A 25,216-nucleotide genomic window follows, 5' to 3' on the forward strand; every position below is an offset into this window, starting at 1 on the left:
ACAGGGACCCTGCCCCCCAACCATGGCCTCCCCAGGGCCCCCCACAGCAACAGGCGGTGCGGGGACCCTGTCCCTGGCTGTGACCCCCCCAGGGCCCTTCCACACCAATAAGGGGGGCTTGGTGGCTAGCCCCTGCCCCCCGATGTAGCAAACTCTTATTTATGCAACGCGCTATTTATTTATTTATTTACGGTAGCAGGTTTCTTTTTTTGTATTCACTTCTCCTAACGATCCCCCCCATCAATCCTAACGATCCCCCCCCATCCAAAGGGGGGACGGCACAAAAGCCCTTGGAGCGAGGCAATGGAGAAGCTGGAGGAGGAGAATCTCATGCCCCCTCCCTCTGCATTTCACTCCCTCCCACACTTGGGGTATCCCAGCCCCCTCCTGTGGGACTCTCCTCTGTCCCCCCACTTCCGTCACCCAGCCGCCTCCTTCTTCCCCCCTCTCTCGTTCCTTCTTTCTCCTCTCATTCCTTCCTTTCGCTCTTTCCTTCCTTCCTTCCTCCCTTCAGTCTCTTTTGTTCTTTCTTCTCTCTAGCCTCTGATTTTCCCATCCTTTCCCCTTTCTTTCTCCATCCCCTTTTCTTTCTTTCTTTCTTTCTTCAATCTCTTCTTTCATCCTCTTCTCTTTCTCTTCTCCGTTCCACTTGCTCTCCTCCTAGGGCAGCAGTGATCCCTAATGGCCGCGCTCTGAACTGCAGCCCTCCCCCCCCCCCCCCGGCCCCTCCGGGGTGAGGATAGCACAAGAGCCACCCTCCTGCCTGCGCCGGCCCTGGAAAGCCTGCGGCACCCTGCTCCGGAAGTTCACCACACTCACAGATGCTGCTGGCCCTGAAGAGTTAATGGCAAAAAAGCAGAAGGGAGCCAGGACTCCTGGGTTCTCTCCCCGGCTCTGGGAAGGGAGGGGGGTCTAGTGGTTACACCAGGGGGGGCTGGGAGCCGGGACTTCTGGATTCTCTCCCTGGCTTGGAGAGGGGAGTCTAGTGGTTACAGCAGGCCAGGGCTGGGAGCCAGGATGCCTGGGTTCTTTCTGCGGTTCTGGGAGGGGGGTCTAGTGGTTACAGCAGGGGGGGGCTGGGAGCCAGGACACCTGGGTTCTCTCCCTGGCTCTGGGAGGGGAGGGGGGTCTAGTGGTTACAGCAGGGGGGGCTCAGAGCCAGGACTCCTGGGTTCTCTCCCTGGCTCTGGGAGGGTGAACTAGTGGTTAGAGCAAGGCAGGGCTGGGAGCCAGGACTCCAGGGTTCTCTCCCCAGCTCTGGGAGGGGACAAGGGTCTAGTGGTTAGAGCAGGGGTCTGGGAGTATGGTTTGGACTGAGGGGCAGGGCTTAATTTGTAATGAAAGAGGTGCCAGGGCTCAGGCAATTTTTTGACTTTCATCACTGAAGCTGCCAGCACAGAGGTATCAGGGCACAAATTAAGCCCAACTGCAGGGCACCAGCCAAGCTGGGCATGTGGTGAAACTCAGCAAGATTCTCTTGTCAAGGAGAAATTTCCACATCATTCTTATGGCTGATCCCAGGTTCCCTGGGCAGACAAGTCTGTGTGACGTGTATTATATCAGCAGTTGGGCCGACAGAGATCGGGGCCATGTCAGGCCAGGCGCTGCCCAGACACAGAGTCGCCGAGATCAAGGCCCCATCGCACAGGGCGCAGCCCAGACACAAATTTCCACTAGGGGTATTTTACTCCCTACCATCCCAGATCCCACAGCTGGGCTGTATTTCCATATATCTACCCCCCTATCTCTGTATTTATGCCCTCGCTTTGGGTCACTCCCCCCCTCTCAGTATTTATAAATCCATTGGACAACGCTGTTTTAAATTATTTAATTTATTATCTATGCCAAGATCAGGTTGTTTTGCTAATTATTATTACTTGGGTCACGTTCATTTTATTTATTGAGCCATAGATTTACTCCTTTTTCAAAAGGCTTTAAAAAGAAAAAGAACGTGGAAAAGAAATGCCGTTTTGAAATAAAAACCTAAACGGATGAACAAGGAATGCCAGTGTCTTGATTTGGGGGGGTGCTTGGATCTTCATGGGAGGGGGCTGGTGATGGGGCAGCCCCACACACAGATTCCTGCCCCCCAGCCCTAGGGACCTGTCCCCCAGGTCTATAGCCAGGCTAATGGGTCTTTGGACCTGGGGTCTGGTTCCAGCCTGGTAAGTAGGGAGGGATCAGGTGTTGCCGGAGCCACGGGGGCTTCAACCAGGGAAGTTCTGGGTCTGGCCCAGAACGGACACAGGGATCCAGATGGGAAGTTCTGACCCACTGCAGAGCCAGGGGGCAGCTAGGAAATTCAGAGCTGGGATGGAAAGTCTGCAGAACTGTAGGCAGGAGGATCGGATCCCGCTCTGAGCCTGGGAGGGGTCCACTGGGGTCCATTAGGAGTCAGGGAGAAAAACCACAACCCCACCTGCCCATCCTCCCAGAGCATCCCCACCTGCCCCCTGTCCATCCCCCAGAGTTCCCCCCATCTGCCCATCCCCCCAGAGCTCCTCCAGCTGCTCCCTTCCCCCAGAGCCTCCCCATCTGTTCCCTTCCCCCAGAGCTCCCCCCAGAGCCTCTCCACCTGCCCATCCCCCGGGAGCTCCCTCCCCCCCAACCTCCTCACCTGCCCATCCCCCCAGAGCTCCTCCAGCTGCTCCCTTCCCCCAGAGCCTCTCCACCTGCCCATCCCCCCAGAGCTCCCTCCCCCCCCAACCTCCTCACCTCCCCATTCCCCCAGAGCCTCCCACACCTGCCCCATCCGTTCCCCCATCTGCCCCCTGCCCATCCCCCAGAGTTCTCCCCATATGCCCATCCCCCCAGAGCTCCCCCATCTGCCCCCTGCCCATCCCTCAGAGTTCCCCCATCTGCCCATCCCCCAAGAGCTCCCCCCACCTGCCCCTGCCCATCCCCCAAGAGCTCCTCCACCTGCTTCCTTCCCCCAGAGCCTCTCCACCTGCCCCACCCATCCCCCCGGAGCTCCCCCAAATGCACCCTGCCCATCCCCCAGAGCTTCCTCCCTCCACAGCCGCCCCACCTGCCCATCCCCCCCAGAGCCTCCCCCACCTGCTTTCTGCCCATCCCCCCCAGAGCCTCCCCATCTGCCCATCCCCCCGGAGCTTGCCTCCCCCTACACCTGCCCATCCCCCCAGCCGACCTTCCAGCAACCCAGCCCAACTTCTCCCGGCCGCACCAGCTGTCCCAGCCGCAAGGTCATGTGATCCCCGCATCATATGATCCAAGGTTCATTTCCCCCCCCCCACCTCCGAGCTAGTCCCTCCTCATTGGCCTCCCGGGGCGCTTCCTGCAATCCCCATTGGCCACTCCGAACGCCCGTTGCCCTCTGAGCCCCGCCCCCTCACCCCCCAGCGTCGGCGGGGGCGGGTTTAGAACCCTGAGACCAGCTGGAGCCGGCTAGTTGGCAGTTCCCCCACGTGGGTCAGGGGGCGCCTGGACAGACCGACGGACAGAGCCCGGTGCTGGGGGGCAGTGCCGCCGGGGGGGAGGGGCTTGGTGGGGGGGGCAGGAATCCTTGACCCTAAATCTTTCCCTGTGTTGGGATGCGACCCCCCCATCTGCTTTAGCCCCCGGGATTTGGGGGGAGGGGGGAGCTGCTGGCAGAGGAGAGTGTGGGGGGACCCCCTGTCTCTCAGGTCTACCTCCCCGGCTGGGATCTACCCCCTACACCTCAGATTCACCCCCCATTTCCCGGGTAGGGGGGGATGACAAAAAGCTTTTCTCCCCTTCTGATCTCTGAGGTGGAAACTTCCGTGTTTTGGGGGTGGGGTTGCCACGTGGAGGAGTTCCTGAGTTTATAAAGTGGGGGTGTCCCTCCCCCCCTCGTCCAGTCCGGAGGGGGAGTTCAGCATTGGGAATCGAAAGGGGAAGTGTGGGGAGCAGGAGGGAGGGGCTATGCCCCCCATCACCCTCCCACTCAGAAATCCAGTTGGGACCCCCCCACACACACACCCTGACTCCCCCACCCCCAGACCTCTGAAAATCAGAGGAATTCTTCCCCCTATTGAGCCCCCTCAAACAGCCCTGGTGGGTGACTTTTATTCTCATGACTCCCGCAATCCGATTAACTGACCCTGATCCCCCCCCTTGCTGCCCCCCATTTATTTTAAATCCTTGATTTTTTTAAACGTTGGCCCTCCAAAATAACCCAGTTTTGGGGGGTGTGAAAACTTTTTTAAAACTTCCCCCTGGATACTGCCTATTCCCCAGGACGTCCCCCTTGGGCACAATTCCAGCCCCCTCCCTTCCCCTGCCCCAGGACTCCCGTCACACCCCCGGGTGCCTCACCTCTGGCTTTGGCCCCCTTCTGGGGGCAGCAGGGGGGGCGTTAAGAACCTGGGAAACGGGGCATCAGAGCTAGAGGGGAGGTGCCTGGATCCCCTGGTGGGGTGCAAGGGGGCAAGCTGCCTTTGGAGGACAGGGGAAGGGGGCTCGAGGGGAGGGGAGCAGGGCATGGAGGAGGTTTTCGGGGAGGAAGGGGAGTCGGCCGCCCCTGCGCTTGGTGAGGAGATGGTTTTGGGGCTGGCTGCAGGGCTCTATGGAGAGCTGGAACGGCTAGTGGGGGCCTACGGGCGGGGGGCAGTGGCCGGGCTGCTGCCCCAGCTGGTCTCAGTGCTGGAGGCTTTGGAGCAAGCCGGGGGGCAGATCCAGGAGCGGGATGAGGCGCTGGAGCTGCTGCGGGACGACCGGCTTGGGCTCCTGGGCCAATACGAGCGGGAGCGGTCCGGGCGCAAGAGAGCCGAGGAGGTGAGGTCCCCCCTGAGCTGGACCCACAGCACCCAGACCATCCCCTGTCCAGTGTCCCCCAGTCCCAACCTGCAGCCCCCCATGTGGCGCCCCTCAACCCCGACCCGCAGCCCCCCTACCCCGTCTCCTGCACATGCCCCCCAATCCTGACCCAGAGCCCCCTGTGTGCTTCCCCCAATCCCAACCTGCAGCCCCCCACCCTGTCCCCCGCACAGTGCCCCTCAGTCTCAACCCACAGCCCCCCAGCGTGGTGCCCCCCTGATCCAGACCCACAGCCTCCTGTGCCTGGGATTGGGCCTGCTGCCCGGACTCCTGGGTTCTCTGCCAGTGGCCTCTTCTCCGCAGCGCTACATGGAGCTGGAGGACGCGGTGGAGCAGGAGCGCAAGGGGCACAAGGCGGTGCTGAGCCGGCTGGACGGGCAGAGCCGGCGGCTGGAGGAGAAGGCCCGGAGCTACGCGGACCAATGTGAGCGCCAGAGAGCGGGCGGGAGGTGCTGGGGAGTGCCAGGACTGGGGGTCATCCAAGGGGCTGTGGGGTAAACAGTGGGGGGAGTCTGAGGGGAGGAAGAAAAAAGGGTCATCCCCCCCGCCTCCACTGGTGTCGCAGCACAGTTAGGGCCCTACCAAATTCATGGTCCATTTTGGTTAATTTCATGGTCACAGGATTTTAACAATCATAAATGTCATGAGTTCAGCTGTTTAAATCTGAAATACCACCCTGGTGTCATTGTAGGGCCCTGACCCAAAAGGGAGCTGGGAGGGGGGAGAGTCGCAAGATGATTGTAGGAGGGTCGCGGTATTGACACCCTGACTTCTGCGCTGCTGCTGGCGGGGTGCAGCCTTCAGAGCCGTGACAACCACGGCTCCCCGGTCACCAGCCGCGGCTCCCCAGCCGCCCCGCTCTGAAGGCAGCGCAGAAGTAACTGCAACCCCCTACAATAACCTTGTGACCCCCCCCCACAACTCCCTTTTGGGTAAGGGCCCCCAGTTTTAGAAATGCTGGTCTCCCCCTTGAAATCTGTATAATACAGGGTTAAAGCACACGAAAGACCAGATTTCACAGTGGGGAGACCAGATTTTGTGTTTTTCACGGGTGTGAACTTGGTAGGGCCCCAAGCATCGACCTGGAGACCCTACAATAACAAAGCAGGATCCCCGGAGACCCTACGATAACAAAGCAGCCTCAGTAACTGAGACCAGACGAGATCAAACAGCAGCAGGTTGGGCCCAGCCCACGCTCCTGGCGTAGCCCTGGCCTGGCCCAGGCGTCTCCCCGACGGGTTTTTCCGGCTCCCTTAGACCGGGGGGTGGGTGGGTGGGTGTGGGCTGTGTCGTGGGGGGGGGGGAGTCAGAGCCAAGGGGCACAGGGTGAGGCCCTGCCCCCTCACTGGCCCCACCCACTTACTTTGAGAGGATTGGTGGCAGAATGGGGGCCGGCTGGGGCGGGCAGTGATGGGGTCTGGCTCCCTGCAGACTCAGGATGGGGGGGTTACTCGCTTCTTTCCCCCGGCAGTGGCCAGCCTGGAGGAGCAGAAAGCTGCCTTGCTCAAGGAGCTGTCAGCCCTAGGCCAGACCCACAGCAAGGTGAGACTCCCCCTCATGGCCCCCGTAGCTACCCCCTGCTGTTCCCACCCACCCCCCGGCCACCCCCTGCTGGCCCCACCCCACAATCCCTGCAGTGGCCTCCTGCTGGCCCCATCCCCCATGACCCCTACTGGCCCCACGCCCCATGGCCCACCCTTGGCTGCCCCCTAGCTCCCCCATGCTAGCCCTGCCCCCCATGGACCCCCACTGGCTGTGCCCTCCCCAGCTTCCCTACACCTGCCCCTTCCAGTCGCCCCTTTCACTGTCCCTCCTGTGCCCCCTTGTGGCTGGAAGACGCCCTGCGGGACTGGGTTACGTTGGGGTCTCTGGGGTGGGGGCCGAGCATGTTGTCCACGAGGGGCACTAGCCCCCCCCCACCTTCTCGTTGGCAGATGGTTCAGCGCTACAAGGAGCTGAAGGCCCTGACGGTGCCGCCCCCTGCCCCACCAACCTCCCGGCCTAGCGGGTATGAGCCACGGGGGGGCACCGTGTGTGTGGGGAGGCTCAGCAGGGGGTCACGGAGAGCCAGGAGAGGTCTGGGGGGAGTGCCCTGCTTGGGAAAGCAGGGAGCATCGTGTGATGGGGAGCAGGGGAGGGGACTTGGGGGGCACTGGGAAGCTGGGGAAGCTTGGTGGGGGGTACCAGGCTGTGTGGGAAGCTCGGAGGGGCACCTGGGAGGGGGGCAGCTCGACCCACAGGGAGGGGGCTCGGGCAGGGAGTAGAGGGGCACCATGACAAATGTCTGACCTTTGACTCCCCCCACCCAGTGTGGCGTCAGCCCCCCACTGGCCTCCCCTGTTTCTCCCCAGCACCTCGGACCCCGGCTGCTCCGAGCCCTCCAAGGTGGGTCCCCCGCATTTGTGCAGTGAGTTTGCTGAGGGCAAGATGGGCTGCTGGGCTGACCCCTCTACCCCCCCAAGGGGGTGTCTATAGGGCAGGGGGAGCTCGGAGGTATTCGGAGAAGGGGGCTATGGGGGAGGTTCCCCTGGGGGGTACATTTGTGGGGGGAGGATAGGTTGCCCTGGATTAGGGGTTCCCCTGGGGAGTACATTGGCAGAGGGGGGTGGGGCTCCCTCATTGTTCATGGGGGGCTGATGGCTTGGTACCTTTCACCGACGGGTGACCTGGCTCCAGGCAGGCGGAGGGGGGCACCCCAATATCCAGTGGAGCAAAGGCCCTGTTCCCTGACTCGGGCCGCCCCTCACCCCATCTGTGTCTGTTTTGGGGGGCGCAGGGCTCTGCAGAGGCTCCGGACCCAGCCCCAATGGAGGGGACCCCCGAACCCCAGCAGGATAGGGAGGGGCCCACCAGGAACAGCCACCCGCTGGCTCAGGAGCTGCCCCTGCCCGCCAGAGACGGTACGAAGCGTGTGGATGTGGGACAAGGGGCCTCTCCCCTCTAGGGGTGCTGGCTCCCATCCAGCCCCAGGCGGGGACTGGCTGGCTCAGTGGGGTGGGAAATGGGGCCCTGAGGGGTCTCGCTGGCTCGGGAGTAAGGGCGAGGAATGGAGCCTTTCCCCTCTAGGAGGCATGGGGAGGGGAGCTGGCTATCTCGAGGGGTCGGGGTAGCTGGCAGATTGGGGAGCCAGCGGTTTCGACTCGTGTCTGTTTCTAGGCTTGCCGCAGAGGTGCCAGGAGTTGGCTGAGATCTTGAGCTCCACCCCAGAGCTGGACCCCACTCCAGATCTGCCAGCCAGGTAAGGAGGCTGCTGTGCCCTGGGGGGGCAGGGAGGGGCCTGAAACTGCCCCCCTATCCCTGTTTCTCTGTGAGCCCGACACCAGGGGAGCCCCCGATTCCCAGAACATCCTGTACGCCCTCAATGACACCCCCATTCCAGCCGCGACCCCTTTCCAGTGCCAGCCACCACCCCATGGCTCCCATCTGGTGCCCATCTGTCCCTCTCCTGCCCCACCCCCAGCGCAGGAGGCGGCTGGATTGGGCTCACGGGGCACCGAGCCATGGGGCTGCGGTGTAGAGGGGGAAGGTCCAGCCTGCGGCGGGTCTGGAGGGTTTGGGAATTGGGATCTGGCATAAGCAGCGTCTGATTCCAGGCTCGGCATGGCCGGCTCTTACAGCCCGTAGCCAGCCCCCCAGCCCCAGCGCGGACGTACCTCCCAGCCGGGCAGGTAAACTGAGGCACAGGCTGTGGGAAATATCCTCCCCTTGCCATGTTCTGGTTCTCATCCGTCCAGCCCCCAGCGCACTGTCTCCACTGCGGGGGAGGATCTGGGGGGGGGTCCAAGCTCTGAATGGGGGTGTCTCTGCCCCGCAGCCCCCCAACCCCGCAACGCAACATGGAGTCGCTGTTCGCCGAGGTGTCGGGCCTGAGCCTTGAGCTGCTGGGGGATGTGGACGAGGGGGCTGATCTGCAGGGTAAGCTTAACACCTCCCTGTCTGAGCCAGCCCCGGGCCTGGTGCCCAGCCCGCCCCCACACCACTGGTCTCGCTCACCTGCTTCCTGCCCAGCTGGGCATAAGGTCCTGCCCCACCCCTGAGCACTGCCCCCCAATCCCCAGGCTGGGATCTGCCCCCCCACATGCCCCCCAGCCCCAGGCCGTGGGCCTCACCGTGTGGCAGGGCAAAAGGAGGCGATGGGCCTGGGGGTTTGGGCTGGTCAAACCTGCTGGCCCATATTGACTCCCCCGTATCACGGAGTCCCTGGGCGATGCTCTGGAATTGCTCCCTACGAAGCCAGGCAGGACTCTGGTGAAGTCTCCTCTCCCTCGGAGCAGACTGTCTCCAGGGCAAGAAGCTCACACGTCTTCACCTCCTGGGTCTGACCTAGCATTCAGCATCCTCTGCCCCTCCGTGTGCTTCCCACAGCGAGCCTGCCCCAGCGGGGTCCCAGGACAGCCACAGGGTCCTGCACCCCCATTTTGGAGTCAGACGTGACTCTCAGCCAGCCAGTAAAACAGAGGTTTATTTGATGACAGGAACACGGTCTAAAACAGAGCTTGAGGGTACAGAGAACAGGACCCCTCGGCCGGGTCCATTCTGGGGGTCAGTGAGCCAGACCCCCACATCTGCACTTCACTCCTCGTCCCCAGCCAACCCCAAACTGAAACTCTCCAGCCCCCTCTCCTCGGGGCTTTGTCCCTTTCCCGGGCCAGGAGGTCACCTGATCTCTTTGTTCTCCAACACCTTCAGCTGGCATCTTTGCAGAGGAGGGACCCAGGTCATTAGTTGCCAGGAGACAGAGTGTCGGCCAGTTTCTGTCCAGCCAGCATCACATCTGCCCTCTAGGGCTCTGCAACAATCACACCCCCTTCGCCCATCACCTAGATACTTAAGAACGGCATAGGGGAAACTGAGGCACCCACACAGTATTCAGAGAAAACATTATGAACATTCCCGCTTCGTCACACCCTGTCTGCAGGTGACGCTGTGCAGACCCTGATGATGGAGAATGCAGAGCTCCGGGATACCAGGTAAGAGTCCCCCCAAACCCAGGGCCGGCTCCAGGCACCAGCATTCCAAGCAGGTGCTTGGGGCGGCAATCTGCAAGGGGCAGCAGTCCCTGTGTTTCGGCCCCCAAGCAGCGTGCCGAATTGCCGCGGCGGACGGCGGGGGCAGTCCGTGTACCGTTAGGGTGGCACGTGCATTTCCGTGGCAGCGGCAATTCGTCAGCAGCATCTGTCTTCAGGCAGAAGCTTTCCCCGCCGCGGACAGCTGAACATAGAAGCCGCGGCTGCGAAAACGCGCGTGCCGCCTTATCGGCACCAGGACTCCCCCCGCCGTCAGCCGCTGCAATTTGGCGCACTGCTGGGGGCGCCGAAAACAGGAGAGCCGGCCCTGCCCGAACCACAGCACCCCGGCCCTGTTAGAGTCCCCTCCACCCTGCCCCTGCCATAGGGGGATCCAGAGGAAAGCCCCGTCCCTGGAGATCTGAGTGGAGACCCAGCAAACTTGATTCACGGGCGAGGGGAAAGTCTCCGTGCCCCATTCTCCACCCGCCCTGAGCCAGCCAGTCCCTGCCCTAGGGCCGCATGGGAGCCAGCGCCCCCTGGAGGGGAAAGGCCGTGTGACCCATTCCCTGCCCTGCTGAGCCAGCCAGTCCCTGCCCTGGGCTGGATGGAGCCGGCACCCCCTAGAGGGGAAAGTCCCCATGTCCCATTCCCCACCCCCCTGAGCCAACCAGTCCCCGCTCTGGGGTTGGACAGGAGCTGGCGCCCCCTAGAGGGGAAAGGGAGCGGACAGCGCTGGGCAGATCTCACTGTCGCCCCCCGCAGGCTGGTGCTGGACACTGCGCGCCGCCACCTCATTGCCCGGGTGGAGGAGCTGATGGGTGAGCGGGAGTCACTGCGGGAGGAGCGGGACGGGGCCACCGAGGCCCTGAGCCGCTGCCAGGGGCGTCTGCGTGAGACCGAGCAGGATCTGAGCAGGTGAGACTGGGGCAGGGGCAGAGGGGTGGGGGGACACATGCACCCTGGGGTGCCCCCTGGCTGGCTCTCGCCGTGCCATGCCAAGCAGGCGACCCCGCCTGGCTCCGAGATCACCCAGCCACCGGCGCGCGGAGACACACCCAGCGAAGCCATTCACGAGCCACATACAGAGTCCGCCCGGCCGTGCAGCCCAGAAACATCCCGTCTCCCGCTGCTCGGTGCCAGCTCATCCATCTGTTCACCTCTTTGTCCAAGGAAAGCACCCGTGCGCCAGCCGGGGCGAGCGAACCGATTCCCCCGGCACTGCCGACAAACTCCCCGCGGAGGATAAAACCCTAAAACAAGCTTATGTACTGCAAGCAGCGGGATTGGAGGGGGTACGAGTGAGGGGCGCCGGGCTCAGAGTCGGGTGTGTAACAGATAAGAGAGAAAACCGCAGTCGAAATGTTACCAGGCCGTGCAAGAGTTGGGTCAAACGGCTTTTCTGGCCCGAGCAGTTCTCGGTTCTCCGTGCCCAGGCTGAACCCCCCTTGCCCCCTCCTTGTTGCCTTCAGGGCAGGTGGGGCAGGAGAGAGGCCCTGGGCTGATGTCACGGACCCCAGGCCAGGGGGAGTTGATTGTTTTTTAGTGAAGGTGCCAAATTTCTTGGTCAAAATCCAGACCCCGGAGAAAATAATAAAACCATAATAATTATCGTTATCATGGGTGGGGCGTGAACCCCCATTTGGGGAGGCTAGTCCCTAGCCCCACCTCTTCTGCCCTAGGCCCTGCCCCTGTCCCTTCTGCCCTCCCTCACCCACCGGAGCCCTGAGCCCCCCCCCCAGCTCCACCAGCAGAACCGTCCCAAGCACTGGCCTGGTCACCCCAGCTCCCCTGGGCCGCTGGCCTCCCCGGTCCAGCCTGAGCTAGGGTGACCAGATGTCCTGATTTTATAGGGACAGTCCTGGAAAGCGAGGGCGGGGCCTCGGGACAGAGTGGGCGGGGCCTCAAGGCAGAGTGGGCGAGGTCACAGCCTGGCTTAGGGGAGGCGTGGCCTCCTCTGGCCTATTACGCCCGCTGCCCACGGTCATTATAGAAAATAAAGCAAAAGCTTTTGGGGTCGGCGCTAAGGCGTCTGGGGGTCCGGATTTGCCCTGCAGCCTCTTGGCTGCCCCGCCCGTCCCCGTGGGTGCGGGAGGTCCTGGTGCAGACGGGGTTGCGGGTTCGACGGGCCCCGCTGTGATGCGATGGGACGGGCCCGGGAAGAGAGCGGATCATGGGCCGTCAGCCTGTGGCTGGCCAGATCTGTCCTTTGTTGCCAGCGAACCAGGTCTGGGCGTCTTCCAGACTCCTGACGTAATTCAGTGACACACGCAGCGAACTGCTGAATATGCGGGCGCAGGGTGACATTGTGAGGTACAGGGTGTCACAGGGGCCCCCCCAAGGACACCGCCTTCCTACATAGCCCCCTGTGCCCCGAAGTCTGCAGGCTTAGGACCCCCAACCCAACCTGGATTGAGGCCCCCTCTCGTCCGAGCCCCCCAACATCCAGCTGGGGGGCTACACACCAGGGTCTGACCCCTCCTAACCCAGGACAGGGGTGTTGGAGCCCCATTAGAGAGGGTGATGGATGTGGGTGGGTTTTGGAGACCACATTAGGAGCACCCCAGATCTTGTCCCATTGGCCAAAGCCGGTTCAGGGGCTCTAAAATAATCTTAACCCTCCCCCCAACCCAGGATATGACAATATCGGCCCTGGGCTCCCCACCCCCCAGCTCTGCCAGTGCCCCTTGCTCCCGACCTGCAGCCCCGGGCTCCCCTCTCTCAGCTCTGTCAGCAGAATTGTTCTTTTCCCTCATTTTAGGATTCAGCAGGAGCTGGAGGAAATCAAGAAGCAAAACAGTGACGATGCTGAGGTACCAGATGGAGGGGAGTGGGGCCTAGTGGTTAGAGGGGAGAGGAGGGAACCAGGACTCCTGGGTTCTCTCCCCGGCTCTGGGAGGGAAGTGGGGTCTAGTGGTTAGAGGGGAGAGCTGGGAACCAGGACTCCTGGGTTCTCTCCCCAGCTCTGGGAGGGGAGTGGGGTCTAGTGGTTAGAGAGGAGAGCTGGAAGCCAGGACGCCTGGGTTCTCTCCCCGGCTCTGGGGGGGGAGTGGGGTCTAGTGGTTAGAGGGGAGAGCTGGGAACCAGGACTCCTGGGTTCTCTCCCCAGCTCTGGGAGGGGAATGGGGTCTAGTGGTTAGAGGGCAGAGCTGGGAACCAGGACTCCTGGGTTCTCTCCCCAGCTCTGGGAGGGTAGCTGCGGGTGGGGGCCTCGGGGTTATCAGTGACTCCCTCATCCCGTCCCCTCTCCTGCGGCAGGTGGAGGCCCAGACCTCGCAGCGGAAGCGGTTCACGCGGGCGGAGATGGCGCGGGTGCTGACCGAGCGCAACCTTTACAAGGAGCGGCTGATGGAGCTGCAGGAGGCCGTGAGACGCACGGAGATGCTCCGGTGAGAGACGCTGACAGACGGGCCCTCTGCTGGGGTGGGGCTGGGGCTGGGTATATGGGGGATCCTTATCTAAACTCCTGTGTAAGCCCCTCATGTCAGGCTGGGGGGGGCAGTGTCCCCCCAGCCCCTGACACACAACTTTGTTTCCTCCCTTCAGAGCATCTCGGGAGGTCCAGGCGGCTCAGATGAAGAAATCGTCCTTCTGGAAATTGTACGTCCACGAGGACCCCCCAGCCAGCCCCCCCCCCCTGCACATTGCCCCCCGCTGGGAGAGGCCGGGTGGGGGCCGCATTCTTCGTGGGGTCTCTGAGCTGCTTGTTTTCTCTGCGCAGCTTCGACCGGCTCTTCAGCGCCAGCGACTCCCCTGAGCGGGTCCCAGCGTCACCCCCGGTGTCTGAGCACCGGGGCAATGGGGGTAGGGCACCCCCTGCTGTGAGGTACCTGCCCCGCCCCACCTCCCCCACAGAGTGAGTATGGATGGATGGCCCCGAACGCCGGACGGGGGGAGGGGGACGGAGGGCAGCGCCCCCTAGTGCCAAGCTGGGGAGATGGGGCTGGGCAGGGGGATGGGCGGTGCCCCATAGCACCGGGCGGGGAAGATGGGGCCGGGATGGGGGGAGGGTGGCGGAGGGCAGTGCCCCCTAGTGCCAGGCTGGGGATATGGGGCCGGGATGGGGGGAGGGTGGCGGAGGGCAGTTCCCCCTAGCGCCGGGATGGGGGGAGGGTGGCGGAAGGGAAATCCCCCTAGCGCTGGGATGGGGGGAGGGTGGCGGAGGGCAGTGCCCCCTAGCGCTAGGCTGGGAAGATGGGGCTGGGATGGGGGGAGGGTGGCGGAGGGCAGTGCCCCCTAGTGCCAGACGGGGGAGATGGGGCTAGGATGGAGGGAGGGGGAGCGTAGGGCAGCACTCCCCAGCGCCAGGTGGGGGAGATGGGGCAGGGATGGGGGGCAGGGGACAGAGGGCGGCACCCCCTAGCGCCAAGTGAGGGAGATGGGACTGGGATGGGGGGTGGAGGGTGGTGCTGCCCCCTAGTGTCTGTGTGTGTCTCTGTCCCCAGCACGCAGGAGCCCCCCAATCTCTCCCCCCAGCAGCAGAAACGGGACCTTTACCGCCGGATCCGCTCCCACATCTGGAAGCAGCACGGCCGTGCCCCGGTTCACGGATGGAGCCCCCCGGCCATCCCCCAGGTAATTGCTCCCCAGGGCACCAGGAGCAGGAGGGGCGGGGATGGAGGGGGGGCAGTGATTGGGACACCCCGTCCCGTTAAGTCCCCAAGGCTGGGTCGGGATGAGGTTGAGGGGGTCCCCGCCTGCCCCCACGGCGGTGCCCAGGTCTCTCTCGTTGCAGGTTCGGGCGGAGCAGGCTGAGGGCCAGGATCTGCCCATGCTGGCACAGCTGCGGCTGCTGGACCAGAAAGATCCCAGCACCAAGGTGAGGTGAGGGGGCAGGGGGGGCTGGGTGGCGGGCGTGGTGGGGGGCTCAGAGGGGGGTGCTGGGCTGCAGGGAGTGGGGTGGGGGCTCAGCAGAGGGCGCTGGGCTGCAGGGAGGGGAACGGGGGCTTGGCGGGGGGGCGCAGGGCCGCAGGGAGCGGGGCGGGGGACTCAGCGGGGGGCGCTGGGCTACGGGGAGTGGGTGGGGTCTCGGCGGGGGATGCTGGGCTGCGGAGAGTGGGGCAGGGGCTCGGCGGGGGGTGCTGGGCTGCAGAGAGTGGGGCGGGGGCTCGGCAGGAGGTGCTGGGCTGCGGGGAGCGGAGCGGGGGCTTGGCAGGGGGTGCTGGGCTGCGAGGAGTGTGGCGGGGGTTCGGCAGGGGGTGGGGGGCACTGGACTACGGGGAGCGGAACAGGAGCTTGGTGGGGGGTGCTAGGCTGCACAAAGCAGGGCAGGGGGCTCAGGGGGGGCGCTGGGCTGCGGAGAGCGGGGCAGGGGGCACCAGGCTGCAGGGAGTGGAGTGGGGGCTCGGCAGGGAGTGGAGCAGGGTCTCGGCGGGGGGTGCTGGGCTGCGGGGAGTGGGGCGGGGGCTCAGCAGGGGGTGCTGGGGTGCCAGGAGTGGGGCGGGGACTCGACGGGGGGTGCTGGGCTGCGGGCAGTGGGGTGGGGTCTCGGCGGGGGTTGCTGGGCTGCGGGCAGTGGGGCGGGGTCTCGGCGGGAGGTGCTGGGCTGCGGGCAGTGGGGCAGGGTCTCAGCGGGAGGTGCTGGGCTGCGGGCAGTGGGGCGGGGTCTCGGCGGGGGGTGCTGGGCTGCAGGCAGTGGGGCGGGGTCTCGGCGGGGGGTGCTGGGCTGCGGGGAGTGGGGCGGGGTCTCGGCGGGGGGTGCTGGGCTGCGGGGAGTGGGGCGGGGTCTCGGCGGGGGTTGCTCTCCCCTGGCTGTCAGGGCTGATCCTGTAGCACCAAGCTGGTACTAGGGGCTTCTACAGGTATCGAAACACCAGAATAACCGTCCCCCGCACCCCACCCCAGAGGTGGCTGCATTTCAGCACTAGGCGAGTGGTCCCTGTATAACCAGCCCCTGCACCTCACCCCAGAGGGGCTGTGTCTCAGCATTTGGGGGGGCCAGCAGGGGGCTGGGCCCGGCGTCTCATCCCCCCTCTCTCCCTCCCTCCCAGCTGTGGTGTGCTGTTGGGATGGGGGTGCCTAGAACGGACAGCGGCGACTCGGTTAGTATCAGAAGTGCTACCCCTCCCATCTCTGCCGCGGCCCCTCCCTGCCCCCCGTGTGGGAGAGACCCCACGTCTCCCTGGTTGGGACGGTGGCATGTGGGGCACTTGCCCCCTCCATGGCAACCCTGTTTGGTGACTCTCCCTGCCCCCCTGCTTTGGGATGGTCCCCTCCCAAAGTAGAGGAGACTCTCCGAACCCCCACTGTTCTCTGAGGGTGGAGCAGGGACAGGGGGCCTATTTTGGGGGGCACCCTGGCACCCTTTTACTCAATCTAGGCAGCCCCCAAACTTTTGGGGAGACCTTGCCCCTCGAGCTAATGCCATACTTTGGGGACCCTCAGTGGGGTTGATCAGGCCTTGGGGAGCCCCTGTCAATCAGTGTTAAACCCCACCCCCTGGAGGGAGGAGACGGTAGGGGGAGGGAGGTGTCTCCCTCCCAATGGGTGCCTGGCTTTTGGGTTCCTCAGCCAGCCTCGTGGGGTGTGAGCATCTGTGTGTCTCCCGCAGGGGGCGCCCTGGCCTGCCCCCCCCAGCCTGCTGTGGGTCTGCTCTGGGACGCACTCGGCCAGCGAGGTCACGGTGATGGACGCTGCCCGCGCCAACCTTGTCCTGGCGCAGTTTGTGCTGCCCAACGCCCATGTGCTGTGTGCCGCCTGGCTGCCCGGTGAGTGTGGGGCACAGGGCTGCGCAGGGGTGGGGTTCAGCTGTATGGACTGCTATGGGTGGAGGGGGCTGTATGGACCAGGGCAGATGGAGAGGGCTGTATGGACCAGGATTGGGGCTGTATGGACTGGAGTGGATGGAGGGGGCTGTATGGACCAGGATGGGAGCTGTATGGACAGGTGGATGGAGGGGGCTGTATGGACTGGCGCAGATGGAGGGTGGTGTTTGGACCAGGGTGGGGACTGAATGGACTGGGGTGGATGGAGGGGGCTGTATGGACTGGGGCAAGGACTGTATGGACTGGGGCAGATGGAGGGTGGTGTATGGACTGGGGTGGATGGATAGGGCTGTATGGACCGGGGTGGGGACTGTATGGACCAGGATGGGAGCTGTATGGACGGAGGACTGGGGCAGATGGAGGGGGCTGTATGGACCGGGGTGGGAACTGTATGGACGGGTGGATGGAGGGGGCTGTATGGACTGGGGTGGATGGAGAGGGCTGTATGGACCAGGATGGGGGCTATATGGACTGGGGTGGATGGAGGGGGCTGTATGGACTGGGATAGATGGAGGGTGCTGTGTGGACTGGGGCAAGGACTGTATGGACTGGGGCAGATGGAGGGTGGTGTATGGACTGAGGTGGATGGAGAGGGCTGTATGGACCGGGGTGGGGACTGTATGGACCAGGATGGGAGCTGTATGGACGGGTGGATGGAGGGGGCTGTATGGACTGGGGCAGATGGAGGGGGCTGTATGGACCGGGGTGGGAACTGTATGGATGGGTGGATGGAGGGGGCTGTATGGACTGGGGTGGATGGAGAGGGCTGTATGGACCAGGATGGGGGCTATATGGACTGGGGTGGATGGAGGGGGCTGTATGGCCTGGGAGAAGGATGCTCTGCGGCACCCCAGAGGCTGTGTGGACCATACAGGCTATATATGGCCCTAGCCTCCATCTCACGAACCGGGCTATCCCTGCCAGGTCACCGGCCACCCAGTGCCGAGAGCACAAAGCTGGAACCCGAGATCCTGGAAGACCCCTTGGCCCCTGACCCCCCAGAGCCAGAGGAGGAGGCGGGGACCCTGGAGGCGGACAGTGATGCCATTGGCACCATGGACACTGTCTGGCTGGGCACCCAGGAGGGCAGGTACGGAGACACCCCTGTATAACCAGTCCCCGCACCCCACCCTAGAGGTGGTCGCATCCCAGCACTGGGTCCCTGTATAACAAGCCCCCGCACCCTACCCAAGAAGGGCTGCATCCCAGCACCGGGTCTCTGTATAACCAGCCCCCGCACCACACCCCAGAGGGGCCGCATCCCAGCACCGGGTCCCTGTATGACCAGCCCCTGCACCCCACCCCAGAGGGGCCGCATCCCAGCACTGGGTCCCTGTATAACCATCCCCCATCCCCCACCCCCGAGGGGCCGCATCCCAGCACCGGGTCCCTGTATAACCAGTCCCTGCACCCCACCCCAGAGGGGCTGCATCCCAGCATCGGGTCCCTGTATAACCAGCCCCCGCACCCCACCCCAGAGGGGCCGCATCCCAGCACCAGGTCCCTGTATAACCAGTCCCTGCACCCCACCCCAGAGGGGCTGCATCCCAGCACCGGGTCCCTGTATAACCAGCCCCCATCCCCTACCCCCGAGGGGCCGCATCTCAGCACTGGGTCCCTGTGTAACCAGCCCCTGCACCCCACCCCAGAGGTGGCCGCATCCCAGCGCCGGGTTCCTGTATAACCAACCCTCGCACGCCACCCCAGAGGGGCCGCATCCCAGCACTGGTCCCTGTATAACCAGCCCCTACACCCCACCTCAGAGGGGCTGCATCCCAGCGCCAAGTCCCTGTATAACCAGCCCCCCTCCCCCACCCCTGAGGTGGCCGCATCTTAGCGCCAGGTCCCTGTATAACCAGTCCCCCACACCCCACCCCTGAGGTGGCTGCATCTCAGCGCCGGGTCCCTGTATAACCAGCCCCCACACCCCACCCCAGAGGGGCCGGATCCCAGCACCGGGTCCTTGTATAATCAGCCCCCGCACCCCACCCCCGAGGTGGCTGCATCTCAGCGCCGGGTCCCTGTATAACCAGCCCCCGCACCCCACCCCAGAGGGGCCGCATCCCAGCACCGGGTCCCTGTAGAACCAGCCCCCGCATCCCACCCCCGAGGTGGCTGCATCTCAGCGCTGTCCCAAGCTGTCATGCTCTTCCCCCAGCATTTCCATCTACTCGGCCGTTTCCGACTGGCGCCGGTGCCTGCGAACGGTGCAGCTGCAGGACGCCGTGCACAGCGTGGTGTGAGTGTGGGGCCAGGCGTTGGGGGGGACAATGGGGGTGTCAGCCAATCATTCTTGTATTGGCAGCATCGTGGCTGGGTCGGTGGCCAGGTAGGCGGTGACACCCTGTGTTTGGCCAGCTGCCATTGGGAGAGAGACCCGCTCCAGAGCTTTCCTAAGTAGGGTTGCCCAGTTGGGTTGGCCGTAGTCCTCGAGGTTTCATCCTGTGACACAATCTTGAATTCAACATTCGTGTGAAATTCCTGGAGACTCCAGGAGGATCCCTGAGCGTTGGTCATCAAGAGACATGGGTCCGACACGAGCGAGTGCCTCCCCCAGCCCATCCGTCGTGGTTGAGAAATGTCCAGCTTGATCACTGGTCGCGACCTGGCTTGTCAGCGTCGGGCGTGAAACTCGCCTGGAAATGGCCTCAAAGCGTCGGGCGTGAAACTTGCCCGGAAATGGCCTCGTTAGTTCCCCAGCGGTTTAAGAGCCAGGTGTGGCCGCAATCACCCGCCACGTTTGTCTCTGTGCCTGTGGGGCCAGTCCTTAAGTCTGTCGGGGCCCAGTGCGGAGGGGCTGCCGCCACGGCCCGTCAGGAGCCCTCTCATGCGCCCCAGGTTCCCGTTGGGCCGGCGTGACCGGCCCCATGTCAGGCTAGCATTGATCCGTGACCACTCACGACTGCTGTGAGCCAGGCTGTCGGGCGATCGCAGGCACTGTGCCCTTGGGTTAGGGGCTTTGACCGAACTTTGGGCCTCCCCAGGGCATGCTGGGACACGGCCCTTGGCGTAAGTGGCCTGGCCGCCCACTCTGATTGAGTGTCTGTGTGTGTGTCTCTCTCTCTCTCGTAGCCACGCCCAGGGCCGCGCAGTGACTGCGCTGGGGAATGGGACCATTGCTGTCTTCCACCGGGACGCCGGTAAATACCAGACCCCCCACCCCCAGCTCCCCGCAGCCCCCTGCCCCACTCACTCCTCCCCCTTCATCCTGCAGCCGGCCGCTGGGACCTGCAGCACCCCCGGCTGCTGGACCTGGGGCGTCCCCGCCAGTCCATCCGCTGCGCCCTGGCCGTGGGGAGCCAGGTCTGGGTCGGCTACCGCAACCGGGTCTATGTGATGGAGCCGCGCAGCGCCAGGGTCCAGGTGAGGCAGTGGGGGTGGGGGAGCCAGGGATCAGTGAAGGTACAGGAGGATCCACTGGGGGAGGGGACCGGGGGGAAGGTGGGGCAGTAGATGGCGGGGGGGGGCAGTCAAGGTTCAGGGGGTGGGTGGAGCCAAGTCGAGGAGCAGGAGGTCCGGGGGCCACTCAAAAGGGAGTGAGGGATCGTGGGGAATGTGAAATCCAGAGGTGATCTCATGGGTCCCACTTAGAAATGGTGGATCGGCTGGGATCCACTTGAGTGGGGGTGGGGCACACTGGCAGGATCAACGCTGTGATGACAATAGATCTATATGGAGATCTCATGGGACCCATTTGGGAGGGGCTGGGATCAACTTGAGTGATATCAGTACATCTCATGGGTCTATGGGATCTTGGGGGAATTGGCACGTGATGGAAGTAGATCTCATGGGATCCAATCATGGGGTTGGGGAACCATGGGTCCTGTGGGATCGATTCAGTTGTCACTGGTAGATCTTATGGCATCCACGCAGGTGGGGTGGGGTGCTCTGGCAGGATCATGTGAGATCGACTCTTGTGATAGTAATAGATATATATGATGACCTCATGAGATTCACTTGGGGAGATTAGGGTATCCATGGGATCAGATGGGGTCAACCCAGGTGGTATCAGTAGACCTTGTGAGATCGACTCAGGTGGGGTTCAGGGAGCCATGAGATCGTGTGGGACAAACTCAGGTGAGGTTTGGTGGATCTGATAGGATCCCCTTGGATGAGGTTGCGGGGGTCATCTCAGGTGATCTCATAGGTCCACTCATGCTATGGGGGTTCCAATGGGATCTTGGGAGATCGACTGGATCGACTAGGTTGGGGATGGATTTGGAGCACCCTCGTGGGACTGATTCAGGGGAGAGAGGGATCTGCCAGCCCTGCCTCCAGCCCTTCGCTCTGCTTTCCCTCCCCAGCGGTACTTTGAGGTGACCGGGCGCCCTGAGAGCCAGGTGAGGCACATGGCGTTGGCGGGCGATGGAGTCTGGGTCTCGGTGCGGCTGGACCCCACCCTGCGCCTCTTCCATGCAGCCACTGGCCAGCCCCTGCAGGAGATCGACCTGACACCCTTTGTCCACAGCATGTTTGGTGAGCAGGGGATGGGCTGGCTTAGGGGGGTGGGGAATGGGGCACGGGGCCTGTCCCCTCTAGGGGGTGCCAGCTCCCACCTGGCCCCAGGGCAGGGGCTGACTGGCTCAGGGGGGTGGGGAATGGGGCATGGGGCCTGTCCCCTCTAGGGGGTGCCAGCTCCCACCTGGCCCCAGGGCAGGAACTGGCTGGCTCGGGGGTGGGGAATGGGGCATGGGGCCTTTCCCCTCTAGGGGGCTGTCAGGCTTCCCTCCCCACTCTGAACTCTGGGGTATAGATTGTGGGGACCCGCATGAAGGACCCCCTAAGCTTATCTCTGTCAGCTTAGGTTAAAAACTTCCCCAAGGCACAAATCCTTTCCTTTTCCTTGGACGGAATCGCTGCCACCATCAAGTGATTTAGACAAAGATTCAGGAAAAGGACCACTTGGAGTTCCTGTTTCCCCAAAATATCCCCCCCAAGCCCCTTCACCCCCTTTCCTGGGGAGGCTTGAGAGCAAACAAGGTGAGCACAGCCCAGCCCCTTGGGTGTTTAGGACACTAAAAACCAATCAAGTTCTTAAAAGCAGAACTTTATTACAAAGAAAAAGTAAAAGAAGCACCTCTGTAAAATCAGGTAATTTTACAGGGTAATCAGATTCAAAACACAGAGGATTCCCCTCTAGGCAAAACTTTAAAGTTACAAAAAACAAAACAAACAAACAACAGGGATAAACCTCCCTCTTAGCACAGGGAAAATTCACAAGCTAAAACAAAAGATAACCTAATGCATTTCCTTGCTATTACTTACAATTTGTAATTTTAGCTGCTTAGTTCAGGTCTGGCTTTAGGAGATGTATTTTCCCTGCCCTGGTCCCTCGCTGTCCTGGAGAGAACAACAAAGAGACAAAACGAACCTTCCCCAGCAGATTTGGAAGTATCTTCTCCCCTTATTGGTCCTTTTGGTCTGGTACCAACCAGGTTATTTGAGCTTCTTAACCCTTTACAGGTAAAGGAGGGATTTTATGCTACTCTTAGATGTATGTTCATGACAGGGGCGCCGGCTCCCATCCAACCCCAGGGCAGGGACTGGCTGGCTCAGGGTGGGGTCTCATCACCCCTCATCTTTCTCTCTAGGCCCAAACACTCTGGGTTTCTCCCTGCACGTCTCGGCCCTGGGCTGCTTCTCCCAGCGGCTGTGGATCGGCACGGCCAGTGGCACTGTCTTGACCGTGCCCTTCGCTCCAGGTGAATTGGGGTGCTGGGGGGGGAGCAAGGGGGTCCCCTTGGCATGGGTCAGATCCCACAGCCAGCCAAGCTCTGCTGGTGTGAAGGGGGTAGAGGTGTGCGGATGTGTGTTTCTCTGGGATCCCATGGGCAGGGGGCCAGCATCCTGCCCAACTGAGGGCGGGGGGGCAGAGGGTCCCCAGCTAGCCTGCTGGGGGCAGGGTCTCTGCAGGCCACACCCCCAAATCTCTGCCTCTCCCCATCTCTCCTGCCTTCTTCAGAGTTCTCAGGGCGCTCAGAGGCCCCCCCGGCCACGGGGACCCAGCTGGGCCCGTCGCCCACCAGCACCCCCTACTGTGCGATGGAGAGTGCCCAGGCTTCCTACCACGGGCACCGTGATGCCGTCCGGTTCTTCGTCTGTGTCCCAGGTACCCACCAGGATGCCTGGGTTCTGTCCCCAGCTCTGGGAGGGAAGTGGGGTCTAGTGGTTAGAGCAGGGTGGGCTTGGGGCCAGGACTCCTGGGTTCTCTCTCTGGCTCTGGGAGGAGAGTGGGTCTAGTGGAGGGGGGGGGGGCTGGGAGCCAGGACTCCTGGGTTCTCTCCTCGTTCAGCTGCAGCCTGGGAGTGCACCCTTGAGGAGGGTGCTGGGGTAATAGCCTGTCTTCCTCCACCCCAGGCTGCCTTAACCCTTCACTGGCCGGGAGCAATGAGAGCTGTGAGGAGGGAGCTGGGCAGAAGCAGCCCATGGCTTTGGTGCTGAGCGGAGGAGAGGGGTATATCAACCTCCGGATCGGTACGTGCCTTGTGGGGGGTGGGAAACGGTGCTTCTGCAAGGGTATCCAGATACCCAGCCCCCGCCCCACCCCACCCCAGAGGGGCTGCATCCCAGTGCTGGGTGAGGGGTCCCTGTATAACCAGCCCCCACCTCACCCCAGAGGTGGCTACTTCCCAGTGCTGGGCAAGGGGTCCCCAGATAACCAGCTCCTGCTCCACCCCAGAGGGGCTGCATCCCAGTGCTGGGTGAGGGGTCCTGTATAACTAGCCCCCACCCCACCCCAGAGGTGGCCGCATCCCAGCACCCCACCCCAGAGGAGAGGCTGCATCCCACCGTCAGATCAGGGGTCTCCATATAAACAGCCCCCACGCTCCACCCCAGAGGTGGCTGCATCCCAGTGCCGGGAGAGGGGTCCCTGTATACCCAGCCCCCACTCCAAACCCCAGAGGTGGTCACGATCTGCACTGGTTGTGGGGCACCCCTGAGGCTGCTGTGACTTTTTCTCTCTCTCTTTCCGTTCGCAGGGGACGACACAGACGATCAATTTGGGGACCTCTTGGTGCCCAATCCCCGTCTGCGCCGCTCGGAGCGCAGCCACCTCATTGTGTGGCAGGTCCAGGCCTGAGGCCAGGGTGATGGGTGCAGACGCTGGGTCCGGCCTGCCCTATGAGTCACCATGTCCACCCAATCACACCCAGATACCAGCTCCGGTCCTGGGGGGGTAGATCCTTCCAGCTCCTGATGGTGGGGGTGTGTGTGTGTTGGGGGCTGAGTTAACCCCCTGCTGCCCAGGGTGAGGACGAGGCCACGACCCGAGTTCCTGGTGTTCTCAGTGGCGGGGGGAGAGAAATTGGTCTGTCTCCCTACAGCCCCTCTCCCCATCCATCTACTGGATCTTCCCCATTTCCCTGTGCAGCTGCTGCCCCGCCCACAGTTCACGGCTAGTCTGAGACCCGCTCTGACAGCAGCCCCTCCAGTTCCCTGCCCCCGACCTCACCAGAACCCCTGGCCCTGCCCCCTTGCCCAACCCCCTCCCCACCTTGCCCTGCACCCTGCCAGACCAGCCCCTCCTTACTGCCCCCCCCATGCCTTTATCCCCCCATCACAACTCTATCTGTCCCACCTCCTGGCCCTCCCTCATAGCAGGGGGGGCCCCACCTCCAAGCCTGGCTACCGTAGCACCTCTGTGCCTTTAAAAGGGGGCGGGGCCACTGTCACACTCAGGAGTCTAGATGGCAGCTGCCTTCAGGAATATTGTTTACAAGCTCCGCCCTCCCTTTCAGGACCCTTCCGCTTCTCAGGGCCCCTCCCCTCTGGCTGCACTGACACCGCCCTCCCTGGCATCACCCACATCTCAGAGCCCCTCCCTCTTTTGTCCTTTTACATGCAAAGCGGGTGGGGCAGGGTAGAGTCCCAGGGCCCTTGGGTTCTATCTTTGGCTCTGCTAGGTCCTCCCCCTGCTCTGTGCCTCGGTTTCCCTTCTGTACACGGGGGCATTGGATCCTCAGGCCCTTGAGGCTTTAGGGCTTGGAGTCTGGCCCTGAAACCGCCCAATGAAATCCATTCTGATCTTAAGCGTTGGGGTGGGGGGGGTCTCCCTGTACCCCCCTGCACCAGGGCCACATGGGGGGCAGGCTATGGGGGCTTCCTCCCTGCCCTCCTTGCACTACGTTCCCCCACGCAGCGCCTCACTGGGGTTATGCCAGCTGCCCCCACCCCCTCAGGGCTTCTATGCCACATGGGGGACGCAGGCATGGGGTGCCCCATTGCTGCTACACGCTCAGGGTTGGGCTCTGTCCCATCTGTCTGTGTGTCTGAGCCACGGCGCCCCCGGCAGCATCTGGGAATCTTTCTATGGGACAATTTCTAATAAAGCTTTATTTTTCTGGGCTAAAATGTCATTGGGGTGGTATGCAGCCGGGGCGTTGGGGGGGTCCCATCTGGCCCAAGGGCAGGGGTTTGCCTGGCTCAGGGGATCAGGGAATGGGGCACAGGAGGTGGGGATGGCACTAGCTCCCATCCAGCCCTGGACGGTGGGGGGATGGGAAGAACTGGCTGGCTCAGGGGGGTGGGGAACAGGGCACAGAGCTTTTCCCTGCCAATCTGGCCTTAGGGTGGGGGGGCACTCCCTGGTGCGGAAAGTGGTGGGGGTGGTAGGCTGAGAAGGGGATAGGCGAGGGTCCCCCGGTGCTA

General features: G+C 63.1%; 1 protein-coding gene across 2 annotated transcripts; it reads left to right on the forward strand.

Moving 5' to 3' along the window:
• The first annotated feature begins 3,397 nt into the window (after positions 1–3,397).
• LOC115641541 (C-Jun-amino-terminal kinase-interacting protein 4-like) lies at positions 3,398–24,912 on the forward strand. Of its 2 annotated transcripts, XM_030544765.1 has the most exons (27): positions 3,399–4,755; positions 5,101–5,221; positions 6,269–6,339; positions 6,732–6,805; positions 7,107–7,182; positions 7,574–7,697; positions 7,954–8,035; positions 8,612–8,712; positions 9,716–9,767; positions 10,569–10,721; positions 12,565–12,616; positions 13,062–13,192; positions 13,350–13,403; positions 13,525–13,659; positions 14,249–14,378; positions 14,539–14,622; positions 15,794–15,844; positions 16,354–16,510; positions 17,492–17,657; positions 18,726–18,806; positions 19,640–19,707; positions 19,782–19,930; positions 20,872–21,043; positions 22,159–22,269; positions 22,530–22,676; positions 22,925–23,041; positions 23,548–24,912. In XM_030544765.1, the coding sequence occupies exons 1-27, from the start codon at positions 4,462–4,464 to the stop codon at positions 23,646–23,648; spliced, it is 3,054 nt and encodes a 1,017-aa protein (XP_030400625.1). In that variant the 5' UTR covers positions 3,399–4,461; the 3' UTR covers positions 23,649–24,912. The 2 variants fall into 2 exon arrangements, with proteins under 2 accessions (XP_030400626.1, XP_030400625.1); XM_030544766.1 differs by lacking the exon at positions 15,794–15,844 and having other exon boundaries at positions 3,398–4,755.
• Positions 24,913–25,216: the final 304 nt, after the last annotated feature.

The sequence above is a fragment of the Gopherus evgoodei genome, unplaced genomic scaffold, assembly GCF_007399415.2.
Source record: "Gopherus evgoodei ecotype Sinaloan lineage unplaced genomic scaffold, rGopEvg1_v1.p scaffold_35_arrow_ctg1, whole genome shotgun sequence".
Lineage (NCBI taxonomy): Eukaryota > Metazoa > Chordata > Testudines > Testudinidae > Gopherus > Gopherus evgoodei.

What these genes read in the sequence shown, in the direction of transcription:
- LOC115641541 (XM_030544765.1), top strand. Translation starts at nt 4,462, where the DNA reads ATGGAGGAGGTTTTCGGGGAGGAAGGGGAGTCGGCCGCCCCTGCGCTT. An exon ending in GACGCCGTGCACAGCGTGGT is followed by an intron (nt 18,807 to 19,639) that starts GTGAGTGTGGGG and finishes TCTCTCTCGTAG; the next exon opens with CCACGCCCAGGGCCGCGCAG. An exon ending in TGTCTTCCACCGGGACGCCG is followed by an intron (nt 19,708 to 19,781) that starts GTAAATACCAGA and finishes TTCATCCTGCAG; the next exon opens with CCGGCCGCTGGGACCTGCAG.